Below are 16612 nucleotides of genomic sequence, written 5' to 3' on the forward strand. Positions count from 1 at the left end.
GTGGCTGGTCCTTTTAGAAAATATTTAATTTTTGAGAGTATTTGCATATATTTATTTGGTGATAACTCTGGCCACTCCTGAAGGTTGGCTGTTTGATCAACATTACCATTTATATCAATACTAACTTCACTCAGTATAATTGGATACCCCTTTCAGAGCCTTACAGTAACTGTCTGGTGGCAGTGAGTCTACCTTATAGTCTGGGCAAAGTTGGTAGAGCTAGTAATCTCTGCCAGCTTTTTCCCTGGGGTGTATGTTTTGTGTGTGTGTGTGTGTGTGTGTGTGTGTGTGTGTGTGTGTGTGTGTGTGTGTGTGTGTGTGTGTAAATTAAATCTCAAAGAATGTGTGTGTCAGCTACTTGGAGCAGGGACATGAAGCACTGGTGTCACACAGAGGGTGCTGGAGGACTTGGCATGGACACTAGGCTGAGTATTTAACCCTACAGCTGTGCCAGTGGACAGCCTTACTGGGGACATGGAAAGAGTCAGGGAGAGAAACCCAGACCCCAGGCTGAATGTGTTCCCTGTGTGCTCTTAAGGGAAACTGTGCTTGATGCATAGTGGTTTGCATCTGGAAATACTGAGTGTATCCATTTATATTCCAAGTGAACGTCCCTTTCCACTGTCAGCAGTGAGGATTCAGGCTCCTTGATTACTGACCCAGAGTGGGGACATCACATACTGGTGAGACGTCGTATGGATATTAATTTAACTTCTGTAGCCTGTAGGCAGTTTTCACTACAGGTGGGTGTACTCCCAAGCAGCCACAAGGTAAACATTCAGAGTTTCATTCCACAACAGTTCTAGTTATTTATTTATTTTTTATAGCTTGGTTTAGTCAGGAAAAACAGGCAAAGATGTTGGCAGAGAATTATGACAAGCTGACAAAGAACCAGTTGGCCAAAGTATGCGAAGCTAAAGGACTGGTGCATGCCAACCTGACCAAAGAGGAAATTATTTCAGCCTTAGTCATAGCGCAGACCAGCAACCAGGAGGATAAGCAGTCTGTTGATGGGAATTTGCAGCCCTCAGAAACAGGATAGTTCACCTTTTCCTCAGAGGGCTTAAAAATCCATCTGAAGTTAATCAGACTTGAACTGGAGGCTAAGTGTTTTCGATTAGACAGACTGCAGCATCTGAAGGCTGAAGAAAAGGAGAAACAGATGGAATCAGAATCAGTAGAGAGACTGCTGCATTTGGAAGCTGAAGAAAATAACCAGCATCAACATGAAAGGGAAATGCTGACTCTTCACCAGAGTCATGGAGGTAATGGTGAAGAGAAAAATGAACCACAGAAGTAATAAAGGTGAGTAAATTTCTTCCAGAATTTACAGAGGGTGATAATTTTGATAGTTTTATTCATGTATTTCAAAGAGTAAGTAAACAATATAATGTTGACCAAGAGCTCTGTGTACGGTTTCTGACCCCCTTACTCCATGGTAAAGCTGTAACTGCTATTTCTAAAGGGTCTGAAATTGATTGTTTAAACTATGATAGAGTAAAGCAATGTTTACTTGAATGCTTTAAGTTAACACTTGAAGCTTAGCAAGGGAGATGAAAGTGTATGTGATTACATTGCTGAGTTAAGCACTTATTTTCACAGGTGGGTAAGTGGGTGTCAGATCACCACTTTTGAAGGACTGGCAGACCTTTTTGCGAGGGAATAAGCCCTTAGTACTTTGCTTGAGGACATAAGAATCTGGTTGGCAGACTAAGAGTGTAACCCTGCAGATGAGCTGGGGAAAAAAGGGGGATTTCTACTTAGCAAGCAGGGCTTCACTGCACAGGAAGGGGATACTCAGTGCTACACATGGATATAAGGGAACCCATGGTGGGCAGCCTAAACCACCCCAACAGAGTCCACCAGTAGCAGTTAAGCCACTAGTTGAGGTACATGGCCTGGATCAAGGGTTAAATGTTTTAAATGTAACCAGTGGGGCCATATATCATACAGATGTCCATGGAGGCAAGGTGGGGACCAAAAGGTGGGAAGCCAGCAAGTGGGAAAAACAGTATGCCAGTGCTATGTCATGTGGAGACAGCAGTGGTACCAAACTATAACAAGAGGTTATATCCTATTTTAGTGTATTGAAAACTGGCCACTGGTAAGAGACAGACAACATCTGGCATAACCATGTGAAGCCTGCAGTGGTTAAATAGGAGCAGTACTTGCTTGGGCAGTCCATTCCAGTCAGAACTTTAGGAGGGACCCCATTCCAAATGCCTTTGGCCAGGGTTCACCTTGATTGGGAGGGTGAAAAAGGAAGCAAGCAAGTAGGTGTGTTTGAGGATATCCCTGCCGATGTCTTGATGGAGAATGATTTTGATAATGCAGTATCTTGTATGCATGCAGTTTCAAGAAATCAGGCTTGGAGATAGGCAGGTGGGTCTGATAGCCTGGTGTAGACCCAGACAGACCCCAGACCTGAAGGCAGGTCTGGTGAGGTGGCTATTTCAGGGAGGGAGCTACCCTGTAGTAGTAGTGAGCCACAGCTGCTGGTCGGCATTGGTGTTCTCTTGGACAGGGTGACTGCAAAGGCAGGGGTGAGTGGTAGTACTCAAGCTGACAGTGATGTACAGATGTTCAGAGGATATCAGACTTCTAAAATTCGAAAACGAAAATTTCAGAATTCGGCCGACCGGCACTTGCAAACTGCTTCTGCTTCGGGCACCACACAGCAAGAAAGACTGATGTAATGGCATCGGCTGCATGTTTTATGCCCCTGGCGACCTGACGTCATGGAAGAAGGGACAGCAACCGACACAGGACCCAAGACCTTGTTAATCAGGCCGAGTGAGGGCTAATGCAAGCAGATAACCCAAATGTAATGACTGCAACAGTGAAACATGAAGAACATCTGGTATACTGGAAAAAAGGGTTACTGTAGAGAGAGTAGACCCTTGAAGGAGGGCTAGAGGGTGAGGTGATATAGCAGTTGGCAGTGCATACAGCCTACCATCTGGCACTTCTGACCATAGCTCATGACATTCCTTTTGCAGGTCATATTGGCATAAAGCATACAAAGAGTTGTATTATGTAGAAGTTTTATTGGCCTGGGATTGCAAGGGACGTACCAAGGAACTGCAGGACCTGTGAGCAGTGCCAAAAAGTAGGCAAGGCAAGAGAAAAGGTCAAAGCTCCTTTGATGTATTTGCCTGTGACTGAGGAACCATTTCAGAGGGTAGCTATGGATACTGTAGGGACTCTTAGTATCCCAAGTTCCACAGGGAAGAAGTATATCATGGTGTTAGTAGGTTATGCTATTAGATACCCTGAGGCGATGGCTAGAGATTTTCAGCAGGGTAGGTTTCCAGAGAGTTCACGGACAGGATGCAGCTTGCAAGTGGATGACATGATGATATGGAGGAGGCTGGACATCCAATATATCCAAGAGATGAGATGGAAGAGCAGTGCAGCAAAGCCACTTGGATTGGGATCCAGAGTCTTCTACTCAGGTGGAGGGTAGGCCGGAATAATCAGACAATAAGACAGTCAGACTCCTGTGTAATGATAGGGCAGTATTCATAATCTCTGCCTATGTCCCACAGCAGGGTTGTGATAGTGAGGAAAAAGCGTGCATTCAGACAGCAGTTGCAGGACCTACTAGATAAAGCAGGACAACATGAATTTGTTTTGATAATGGGTGATTTGAATGCACACATCAGGACAGACAGAACAGTCTATGAGGACTGCCTGGGCCCATATGGGTGGGGCAACAGGAATAAAGAAGGAGAAGCCATTCTAGACTTCTGTCTGGCAAATGACTTGATAGTAGCCAACACATGGTTCAGAAAGAGAAACAGTCACAAGATCACATACAAGAGTAGTCAACATGCAACTCAGGTAGACTTCCTCCTAGTAAGGAAAGGGTACCAGGGTAGAATCCATGATTGCAAAGTCATCCCCAATGAAACAGTCGGCCCACAGCATAAAACACTAGTTGCCACAATCAGCTGCAAGAAGTGGTCAGAGAAGGCTCTAAAGTCAACAGAGACCAGGCTGAAGACCTGGAAGGTGACAGGAGAGAAAGTACAACAGTTCAAGGAATTACTCAGGGCTCTAGCACCCCAAGAAGAGGAGGAAATAGGTGGAGTTGAAGAAGAATGGCAGCGCCTAAAAACAGCATGTGTTAAGACTACAGGAAAGATATGTGGCCGAGCCAGGTACGGAATAAGGTACATAAGGAAAGCTGGTGACAGAATGCAGAAGTCCAGGAAGTCATCAAAAGAAACAAGGAGTGCAGGAAGAAGTGGGAGACAGAAAAGACTGACCAAGCTGGGAAGGACTACTGGTTGGCTAACAAAGAAGCTAAGAAAGAAGCTGCAATAGCAAAGAATAGGGCATCAGAGGCACTGTACCAGCTTCTGGAAAGTGACTCAGTAAGGGGTACAAAGAAACTATACCAGGTTGCAAGGCAAAGACAGAAAGATAAAGAAGATAGTCAGGCACCCTTCATAAGAGATGCCAACAACAACCTGCTCACCAGTCCAGAGGACATCAAAGGCAGATGGAAGGAGTATTTCCAGCAGCTTCTGAATGTAGAAAACCTCACAGAAGCTGTACTGCCCCAGAAACAGCCTACGATGAGAGAAGAAGAGGAACCCACCCTAGAAGAAGTAAGAACAGCCCTAAGGAAGATGAAGTCAGGGAAAGCAAAAGGCTCAGATGAGGTCACAGCAGATATGATAAAGATGTTTGGTAAGATAGGGGAGAAATGGCTCCTGAGGGTACTAATAGCAGTGTGGAGAGAAAGGCGTAGCCCAGATAACTGGAGAATAAGCATACTCATGCCAGTGTACAAGAACAAATGGGACATCCACAACTGTGGGCAGTACAGAGGCATCAAACTCCTATCACATTGCATGAAAGTTCTGGAGAGGGTGATTGATAAAGGGATACGCAGAGTAGTAGAATGTAAGATGGGAGATGAGCAGTTTGGATTCAGATCAGGATGCAGTACAACTGACCCAATGTTTGCATTGAGACAGATACTTGAGAAGAAGCTAGAGATGAGGAGAGAGTCCAACTGGGCATTCCTAGATTTGGAGAAAGCATATGACAAGGTCCCAAGAAAGCTGATCTGGGCAGTATTGTGGTGGTTTGAAGTCCCAGAAACATTGGTAGAATTAGTTCAGGCTATGCACAAGGACCAAATGACTCAAATACGAACAGTGGTCGGGCTCACAGAGGGGTTCCCAGTGGGAGTGGGTGTACATCAAGGTTCAGCTCTGAGCCCACTGCTGTTCATACTGGTGATGGACTACATTAGCAAACAGGTTGGCGGGGACGGATCAACAAAGCTGCTGTATGCAGATGATGTGGCAGTACAGGCAAACTCTGAGCTAGAACTTCAGCAAAGGATAGGAGAATGGAATGCAAATCTGAAGGCACATGGGATGAAACTAAGCACAGATAAGATGGTGGTAATGACAGCAAATCAGGGAAATCAGAAGAAGCTGAGAACAGAGACAGAAGGGAGGACAGTGGAACAGGTAAACAGCTTCAAGTATCTGGGAGGGGTAGTTGAGGAGAAGGGTAGCATGAATGAGGAGGTCAAAGCTAGAATCATGGTGGCTGCAGCCAACTGGCATATAGCGTCAGGTGTAGTCTATGACAGAAGAATGCCAAAGAAGCTAAAAAGTAAGGTGTACAAGACAGTAGTGTGACCAGTACTACTGTAAAGGCAGAGCAGGTGAAGAAGCTAGAGGTGATGGAAATGAAGTGCCTGAGAAAAGCAGTAGGATGCACTCTGTGGGAAAGATGAAGAAATGAGGACATAACAGCAGAAGCCAAAGTAGCTCCAACTGCAGGAAAGATCAAAGAAAACAGATTACTGTGGTTTGGACACGTGTAGAAAAGTAGAAGATAATCTGGTGAGGAAGACTTGGGACAGACAGGAAGAAGGTAAGAGGAAGTGAGGATGTCCAGCAAAGAGGTGGATGAATTGTGTGAAAGAAGATCTGCGACAGTCAGACATGAGTGTTGAAGAAGGCAGGAGTGTGGTACTGAATCGAGAAAGCTGGTGGCAGTTAACACGATACCTGACCCCATGTAAAAAAAAGTAAAAAGGGGGCTGATGATGATGAGGTTTCCAGAGAGAAATATACTGAATGACAGACGTGCCAACTTTATGTCAGACCTGCTGGCTTGTATGTGGAAGTGATGTGGGGTGAAGTACCTAAAGACCACCCCTTACCATCCCCAAACTAATGGTCTTGTGGAGAGGTTGAACTTTACACTAAAGACCATTCTACAAGCATTTGCAGACCAGTTTAAGACAGAGTGAGGCAAATATTTGCCCCTATCTGCTCTTTGCATACAGAGAGGTACCTCAGGAATCCACAGATTTTTTACCCTTTGAGTTGATGTATGAGCATAGGGTGAGGGGGCCTTTAGATTTCATTTGTGATGAGTGGGAGGGTGAGTGTGAATCCCACAAGAAGTCTGTTGTGGCATATGTCCTAAACCTCAGGACAAGCCTTACAGAGGTCATGAGCTTGGCCCAGGAGAACCTGGCAGGAGCTCAACAGCAGAAAAAGGTCTGGCATGACAGGAATACTCAAGCCAGAGAGTATGCCATGGGGTAGCAGGTTATGGTTCTCATTCCTGTCAGACACAATAAGCTGCAGGCAGCTTGACAGGGACCCTTCAAAGTGGTAAGGAAGGTCATTGATGTTAACTACATGGTAGAACTGCTAGGTAAGAGGCAGGGGCACAAATTGTACCATTTTAACATGATGAAGCCTTACCATGATAGGGAGGCCCTGTTGCTAAGTATTTGCAGTAGGAGGCAGGAGGAGTCTGACGGCAATCTATGGCTACATTGAGCCAGATAGCAAAATGCCAAGTTACTATGGTGGAGCCTAGGGTTGCAGGCATACGATATGACAGTGCAACACTGTGGTAGGGTCAGCACTGCCAAGGCAGATGGGATCTCAAGACAGGATATGGGATAATATATTCCCAGATAGGCTCATTCCTCTCCAGGAATGTTTCTCAAGGGGCACTTGAAAAACTAGCTTGAGTCTTAAAGGGTGAGAGAGATAGGTGATAGTCTCACTCTGGCCCAGTAACAAAGGAGCCTGAATCTTCACCACTGACACTGGAGAGGGATGTTCACTTGGAATACAAATGGATATGCTCAGTATTTCCAGATGCAGACCTTCCTACATCAAATAAGATTTCTCTTAGGAGCACACAGGGGTCTGTGTTTCTCTCTCCGTATTTCTCCACAGGTCAGCAATAAAGCTCCCCACTTTCACAGTTGTAGGGTTGAGTCCTTAGCCCAGTGTCCAAGCCAAGTCCTCCAACACCCTCTGTGTGAAACCAATGCCTCATGTCCCTGCTTCAAGTAGCTGACACACAAACTCTTTGAGATTTAATTTTCACACACACACACACACACACACACACACACACACACACACACACACACACACACACACACACACACACACACACACACACACCTGGGAAAGTCTGACACAGATTACCTGCTCTACCAACTTTGCCCAGACTATAGGGTAGAGTCACTGCCACCATTCATTTACTATAAGGCTCTTAAAAGGGTATCTAATTATACTGAGTGAAGTTAATATTAATACAAATGGTAATATTGACAAAACAGCCAGGCTTCTGGAGTGGCCAGAGTTATCACCAAATAATATATGCAAATACTTTCAAAACTTAAATATTTTCTAAAAGGACTGCCCACAATGAGAAGTTTAAATATATTTAATAATAAATAATAAAAGGACATGAAAATACTAAATATCTATTTACAGTAAACACCAGAGGTTCAAACACAGGAAATATTAAAATAACACAGATGAAAAGATTTACACAGGTACAGAAAAACAGTACTGAACTAATCCCACTGTAGTTTGGGATCCTTCTATGCCAAGTTTCAAGAAACAAACTAACCCTGAGACTTCAGTCTCCTCTAATATTAAAACATTATTTCTATACAGAATGACATCACATACATCTGGTCATCTGACTTCTGGTTCCTATGTCCACTGTTAGAAGATGTCAGGATTTATCATATAGGTGTCAATAATACACACACACACACACACACACACAGATAACCTTGCTAAGATCTGCTGCAGCTCCTGGAAATCATACAACAATTTCAAACTTTCATCCATTCAGAGTAGCAATTAGTTCACACCAATGACAATGCAGAAAGCTTCCTAGTACAGACTTTTTGTCTCTGGCTGCATTCAAAACTGTGAGATAACATTGTTATGGTCTAGGCCCGGTAATTTAATTTTCTAACTATTTCTCAAAGTCAGGTGGATTGAGATTAACCTCCTCTCTTCCAGTATCCTCTGTTACAATATATACATTTAAATGGTTACAATAATGCATGTACATTTCTTTGCTGTCCAGCAGAGCACGCTATTGATACATTTTTAACACAAGCAGCTTTGTAAATACATTTTTCAACACAAGCATCTGTAAAACTCAGTTTGATATACAAAAGGCATACAATTCTTTACAAAATTCCAGCTTGCTGTGCTGGCATATGTTACACATCTACTGCCCTACTTCTCCTACCATGGCTGGCAGTACCTGCTATCGTCACACTTTCCAACATTATTTCCTCAACTTCATTCCTTCTTGTTTTGGGGGAATACAAAAATTGCCTGTAATAATTCTATCCCCCTCCCAATAACCCATCACCAGCACAAATCTTCCTTGCTGATCAATTAATTCTTCTCCTTATTCAGAGCAAGACCCTTTCTTATTAATTTTAACATTCTTCTTTTCCTTCTTTCCAGTGTGTTTTCAAAATTTTCCACTTTAAAGCGCCCTTTTTAACTCTCTTCATATTCTGTTCTGTTTTGTTTATGTGTGTTTCCTGCATCATAATAACATCTGATTTCTGTTTTTTAACTACATTTTTACTCTGCTTATCTTAGATGTTCTTCGTCTTCCCTTGCTGCAGTCCTGACAATTTTTTCAGTCTTTTTTTTTGCATGGTCCGGCGCAGAAGCAGTCAGCAGTGCAGGGCGTTCTTGATTTTTTCGATCTCGAGTTTCAGACCGAATACAGAGTTGGTTTGGTTTTTCTTGCCTCAGTATTTAACGGATGTCAGAAAAAGTGAATAACTGTATTTCTTGTGGGAAGCAGATAGATTTTCATACATTGTGTATACCTTGTTTAGGGCCTGAGCACGACGTTGTTGGTTGCCGCTCTTGTGCTAGATTTAACGAGGCTTGATTGTGCTAGGTGACTGTTTCGGAACCGTTGCAATTATACTATGCCGTCGGGTGCTCCGCCTGCTTCATCAAGATAAAACAGTGAGGGGTTTTCCCAGGACTTTCAATGGGGTCTCACGCAGATACTTAACTATTACAGGATGTGCCCTCTCAGGAGGCAGGCCAGGCTGGGGGCTTCTCAGGTAACTGTTCTTCCTCTTCCCAAGGTAGTTAGGCCTCTCCTTCTGTTGCCAAAGCTTTTAGAGGTAGGCCAAGTTCAGTTTCTGTGGGGGCTTCTCCTAGCATTCCGGGCTCTGTGCCTAAGAAACATATGCGCAAAATGGCAGAAGATTTGATTACTCTGATTAGAGGTTCTATGCCCCCACCTGATAAGAGGCCTAGGTGGAACAGGAGTTTGATAGTTTTGAACAGTGTTCATTCCTACTTATTCTGATTCTGATGTGGATGATTCCACCCCTTCAGCTTCTCCTCCTGATTTCATTTTCAGAGACTCTTCACTCCATGAGGGAGCACTTTAAATGGGAAGGCCAAGATTACTCTGACTCTAGAAAAGGCTTAGGGAATTCTTGTTTTGCCTCAGCATAGGCCCTTAGCTATTCCTCCTGTGTTGAATGTGGTGGAGGATGTTTTGCAGAGGCTTCTCTGAACCCTGACTCCTTGCCTCCTGCTCCTGTTAAGCCTGATAGGTATTATATATTTGTTTAAGAGTCCCATCTCAGGGGCCTAAAGGTGTTAAAGCTTCTGTGGTTAAAAATCCTGTACCCTCTGATAAAGAGGCAAGGGCTTTGGATAGGTGGGGTAAGAAAGTATATACTTCTTCCACTTTGGCCATGAGGGCGTTGAATTGTCAGTTTCATATGCTGAAATATCAGAATTATCTCCTTTCACAATTGAAATCTAAGGTGGATGCTTTGGCGGAAGGTATTGAGTGTAAAGAATTGCTGGATTTGGTTCATGTGTCTGAACAAGTGGGTAAGCATTCTTTGCAGTGTGGTTTTGATGCTGTTCAGGCCTCCTCGGTGGCTGCTACTAGTTCTGTTCTTATATGCATGGTTGAAGGATCAGAATTTAGCTGAGCATGTTAAGACCAGGATTTTGATGCTCCTTTACAGTCTGATGTGTTGTTTGGACAGCCTGTGGAAGCAGTTTTAAAGAAAATGGAGGATAAAGCTAAGTCTATGCAGACTGTTAAAGATTTTGCAGGTGCAGCCTCCAAGTTTAGTAGAAATTGGCCTGCTAAGGGGTGGACATATCCTGCTTATGGTGCCCAGTCTAGGGGTAGGTCTAGCAGGGCTCAAGGTTTGTTTAGGCCTAGATCAGACAGTTCACCTGCTCAGACTTCTGGTGAGGGCAGGGGTCAGTCCTTTCGTAGCAGAACCAATGACCTGCCTTTTCAGCTGCCAGTGGACTCCTTTAGGAGGAAGATTGTCTTTTCAAAGAAAATTGGGATTTAATCACTCAAGACAGATGGGTGCTGGATATCATTCATCACGGGTACAGGTTTTATTTCCACACAATGCCCCTTTCAAAGGCATGCCAGATGTTCCTCCTCCACAAAGAAAAGAGGCTCACAAGCAAGTTTCTCAGTTACTCCAGATAGGGGCTATTCAGCCAGTCCCTGTGTCAGAAAGGGGCTTGGGAACACGTGGAGACCAATTTTGGATTCTCTATCCTCAACACTTATCTGGACATTCCCAAGTTCAAGATGACAGCAACTGTTACCTCTGCTGGGCAAGGATCACTGGATGGTAACTTTGGATCTCAAGGAAGCTTACCTTCATGTGCCCATAAGGCTGAGAATTTCATTATCAGTTCTCTGCATTGGAGTATTCACAAAGGTTCTGGCTCCAGTGATAGCTTACTTCAGGCTTCAAGGCATTCAAATTTATCCTTACTTGGACGACTGCCTGATTCTGGCTCAAGAAAAGGAACACCTTCTACAGCATCTGGAATATGTCATAGCAGTGCTAAGATGCCTAAATAAAGTCCAGTCTAGTACCCTCTCAAGACATGTGCTTTCTGGGTGTGAGACTGAATACAGCAGCCCAGATGGCCTTTTAACCCCGGACAAACAAAAGAGTCTGTCACTTTACTTCCATCAACTATCTCATCAGTCCGTGCTGACTGCAAGGACAGTCCTTCAAGCATTAGGGTTCATGGCATCTTGTATTCTGGTGCTTCCCAATGCCAAACTGCATATGAGGAAGCTGCAATGGTATCTCAAAATGTATGGACACAGCACTGCCAAGATTTGGACACTGTCATTCAAATAATACCTTGCCTTCAAAAGGAATTCTTGTGGTGGGCTCAGGAATGTCACCTAAACAAGGGACTCTCTGTGACCCGGCCAGAGGCGTCAGATTTTAACGACAGATGCCTCGGACACTGCTTGGGAGCTCATCTAAATGGAAAGTGGATACAAGACAAGTGGCCTGCCAGACTACAGCATCTACATATCAACATGAAGGAGATGTTAGCAGTCCAGTTTGCATTGATGGCGTTCAAAGAGTTACTTCTTCCAGGGCAGGTGTTGATTCTGACAGACAACACAACTGTCATGTGGTACATCAACAAGCAAGGAACACATTCTTATCCTCTATGCAGGCAAGCAATGATTTTATGGGAGACAACTGACTCTTCAAGGTTTCTGCCAGGAGCACAGAACTCCCTAGCAGATGTATTAAGCAGACATATCATGGATCCCCAGTGGAAACTGGATCTTCATGTATTTCAGAAATTGACAGTGTCATGGGGAACTCCAGACATAGATCTGTCTCTAAACCACCAGCTGCCACAGTATTGCACACATCACACAGCTTGGAAAGTGGATGCTCTGTCTTTCAGTTGGAAAAACCTTCATGTCTATGCCTTTCTCTTCCAAAGGTATTACTAAAGGTCAGACAGGACAGGCCAAGGATGATTTTGATAGCTCCAGATTGGCCTCGGCAACACTGGTACCCACTTCTAAGGAGTCTTGTAAAGAAGCCTCCATGGCCTTTACCTCTGATTCCTCATCCGTTATCTCAGAAGGACGGTCATCTGCTCAATGTCAAGCTTCAATCTCTTCATCTCACAGCTTGGCATATTCTGTGTTGAAGCATGGTAGGTCTCAGCTTCCTCAACAAGTTTTAAATGTGATTATGGAAGTTAGAAGGCCTAGTACTAGGAGAAAAATGGAAGAGATTTTTATTTTGGAGTACAGCAAAGAATTTGGAGATTTCAGAGCCTAATTTGAGTGTGGCTCTTCAATATCTTACTGAATTATTGGACAAAGGTTTGTCTTTCTCTTCCATAAAGATTCATGCTGCAGCAATTTCAGCTCACTATGATTGTGACCCACCTTTGTTTTCCTTGTTCAAGCAGTTTCTTAGACCTACTCCTGCTTGGGATCTCAATTTTGTGTTGAAAAACTTACTCTACAACCTTTTGAGCCTGCAGCTACTGCTGAATTGAAATATTTGTCATGGAAGACTGCTTTTCTGTTGGCTATTACTTCTGCAAGAAGGGTGTCTGAGTTGCAGGCCCTTATGGCAGTAGAGCCCTTTTGATTTTCCATAAGGACAGGGTATCATCTTTATGCCTAAGGTGGTTTCTAGTGTGGCTTTTTTGCAGATCCTCAAAATAAAGGGGAAAAGATTTTGCACACTTTAGATGTACACAGGCAATTATTATTTGAGCAGGACTAAAGATTTCAGGCAGTCTCAGCAGTTACTTGTTTCTTTGCTTTGAGTTCACAGGGCAAGCCTGTGTCAAAACAAACTATTTCTAGGTGGATTGGCTTTTGCATTGCATTTTGTTATTCCCATCATGGCAAACAGGTTCCAGCTGGGATTAGGCCTCATTCCACTAGGGCTACTGCCACGAGTTCAGTGCATACTTTCTCTAGGCATTATCACCTGCCTATATACTCTAAGTCTAGAGCTGGTTTTGCCACAGCTGTTTTACAAGGCATGTTGTCAGCTCCTGCTACTTTATAATTTGCCAGCCTCCCTTACCTCTGCTTTGGGATTCTACCCAATTGTCAGGACTGCAGCAAGGGAAGACGAAGAACATAGTACAGTTTTGTACCTACCATAAATGTAGATGTTGTGTTTCAGGGTGGTTGTGTAGGTGAGTTTACATGCTTATATTTTTGTATATATTACTGTATATATTGTACATGTTTTTTGTGCAGGTTGTTTTTGGGACTTGTCTTTTGGGTCTTCTGACATCTGGGGCAAGAACATCTACATTTATGGTAGGTACAAAACTGTACTTTTTATCCAGGTGGCCATTTAAAACCCAAGTTATTCTTTTAAGCATATTTTATTGAGTGGGCAGTTGCTGAGATTCTCTTTTGACATGCTCTGTCAATCCCCCCCTTTTAAAGTTCTGGTCAAAACAATTGAGTTCAATACTTCTAAACTAAGAGAGTGGTGATCTACATTCAAAACCTTAAACCCACTTACTCTTAACCTAAACAAGATAAACCACTAACTATATACAAAAATTCCATCTACAGTAAGGTAATGCAGCGATCCCACACTCTTGCACATAACTGACAGTGTTGTAACAAGCACATTCCACTCCCCCTCCACCCATCAATAACTGACAGTGTTGTAACAAGCACATTCCACTCCCCCTCCACCCATCAATATTAATCATAGAATTACCGTACAATTTAACTTCAGACATGTTTGAGTCCAGTTTCACGCATGTAAAGCAGCTTCTTTTAGCGATCTTAGACTCGTCCTGCATTTGATTCCATCAGTCTTCATCTCTATACTTGTATGTAAACATGTAAGCTAATATAGTCTTTATGTGAAGATCACCTGTATTAACTCTGGAAATGATTCATTTATGAAAAATTCCCTTGTTCAACCAGGCTGAAAATATATTATTTGGTAGTTACAAATAATCAGTTGCTACCTGTCTTATGAGAATGTTTAAGTGAAACTGCAAGTAATTTGTCTATTACTCTGATTTATGAAAATATTTTATGTAGAAACAAAAAAAATTAGACTTTACTTCACATACATTTGTGAGCTGCAAACCATATTATTCTTTCACTACTGAGTTAGCTACTGCATTTTGATCATTGTCTATTGGCATAACTAATTTGGCTCTTCCTTGATTATCTTTATAACTTACTCTTCTGTAATTTTCAAACATCATGCATGATGCTTTGAGGCAATCATCAGTATTTCACTAGCCTTGTCTACACTGCATCTGTTTACATTAAAATACACTAGAGATTGCTTTTCATCTTTGAATTGTTTTAGTTGCAGCTCCATACTTTCATGTCTAGAGCACTAAAGGCATTATATATTGAAGTTACCTTGATGCCACTCTGAAGTATTTCTGGATGAAGTAACAGGCTACTGCGAGGGGAACAAGTGATATTAAAAATACTGGAGTTACATAGGAGATTACAGCCAAAGCAGACACACACAGAAGAGTTGATCGACTGAGACACTCCAGTGTTGCTGGTATGTGCTACAAAAAAGGAAAAAAGAAATGAGTATTTGGAAAAATGTTTTAAAAATCAGACATTTTCTATTTTTACACGTAACATTTCAAAGCACTGCACAGTTTTACAGTATCACATAAGAATGGTCTAATATCCTACGCGTGTTAATTTCCAGTTCATCTGTAGACGCAACACAGTATGAGTATGATGCACTTCATGATGGCACTTTAGTGCAATATCCTTTTATAATTCTGTGTAACTTAGTAATGTTGACTTGTTTGCAGATTCATAGATGATGTAGCCACACTGTCGTAGTTATGCGAAGACTTAACACAGTAGGCCTAAAATTTCGTGGAAATAAATAATTACTCTGAACACACTGCAGTCGTGAACAAAACCAATATAAGCCACAAATTAGTAGATATAAGAAAGAAGAAAGAAAGAAACAAAGAAAACTAAGTTGGGAGTGCGAGCTTGACCACTGTCTTTGGACTAACATCCATGACAGAAAAAAAATCTTCTCTAGCACGTGTATACTTTAAAGCTCAAACAGCAAAAAAATATGTTCTTTATCTATGCAGTGGATTTCAGTGCCTTAGTGGTGCTGCGGTAGCGTTGTCGCCTCACAGCAAGACGTTGTCCCGTTCGATTCTCAGCTAGAGCGTTTTCTGTGTGTAAGCATGCGTGAATGGGCATGCCTTCGTTGAAGGTTGTGTGTCAGGGCTGGTAACTTGGCACATAAAAATCCACTACCAAACATTAGCTGACCGGAGTTCTGCTGTGGCGACTCCTAACCGGGATAAGCCGAAAGACACAACAACAACTAAAATTGCATAGATGTCTGAAATCCTAGTACTTCCATCTTTTATTCAGTTAAATTCTAATCTGTGTTGCACCTTTATGGTGGGCTGGCAAAATGGTTAAGGTGTTTAATTCACAAACAAGGGGTACAGGGTGTGAATTCCACTAAGAAAAAAAGGTTAGGCTTAGAATGGTCCACATGGGCAGCTAGCCTAGTACTTACCTATAAACTTGCCTACGAACTTACTACCTAAGACATTCTTCTACAGTTAGTAACGGATCAAATTTAGAGAATGAACATGTACACTCATTCAATAAGTCTTAGGTAGGTCTATATAAGCCTAAATGGTATGTAGTTGTAGTCCTTTAAATTAGCCATAATATTGGTGGAAGCTATCCTTGCCCCTGTTACATCCAGGGCTAGGCTTAGGTGAAATAACATCTTAGACAAAAGGACTCTGTGCCACTCCCCACCTTGTCCTTCACCCTCTCACAAACTTCCACCAGAATGGGCTGAAGCTGAAAGAATAAACAGAGAGTGACCGTCTCAGCACACCTCCAAGAAGGGCTGGTTTTAGACTAGACGGGGTTGCAATACTGTGCAGGTCTACAGTTAAAAATCTGTAATATTACTATTTATTTTAAAAACACAGGCACATTGACACTGCCACTGAAAGCAGAATTATCACAAGATGCGCACACACACACACACACACACACACACACACACACACACACCACATGCACACAGACACACACGCACATGTACACACACACACACACACACACACACACACACACACACACACACACACACACACACACACACACACACACACACACACTGTCTTGCAGTCATATACACAAGTATTGAGGAGATTGTTCATCTGCACTATGCCTGACTATATTGAAATATTTTCAATGCTGCATAGGTGAGTACCAGTACTCTGATTTTTCAAAACCATAGCGATGACCTGGAAATAGACGCAACTGCGACACATTTTAAAGTTTTAGTGCATATCTTCCTCTCTCATGTTTTGTGATACAGACATATAACCTTGATTATTTTCATGTCATTTTGTCCTATCAATATCTTTCATTTGTCAGGAAAAATGATATGTCAGTCATTATTAAG

General features: G+C 42.7%; 1 protein-coding gene across 6 annotated transcripts in view; it reads right to left on the bottom strand.

Moving 5' to 3' along the window:
- Positions 1-16612, bottom strand: part of ABCC8 (ATP binding cassette subfamily C member 8) — a 2552355-nt gene that overhangs the window by 492654 nt on the left and 2043089 nt on the right. For all 6 annotated transcript variants that reach the window (XM_044082872.1, XM_044082868.1, XM_044082869.1 and 3 more), the window contains one exon: positions 14545-14702. In XM_044082872.1, coding sequence (XP_043938807.1) covers positions 14545-14702 — 158 coding nt within the window. The remainder of the gene's footprint in view (positions 1-14544; positions 14703-16612) is intronic.

The sequence above is a fragment of the Protopterus annectens genome, chromosome 9.part0 (genome assembly GCF_019279795.1).
Source record: "Protopterus annectens isolate FY-2018-M chromosome 9.part0, PAN1.0, whole genome shotgun sequence".
In the NCBI taxonomy this organism is placed as follows: domain Eukaryota; kingdom Metazoa; phylum Chordata; order Ceratodontiformes; family Protopteridae; genus Protopterus; species Protopterus annectens.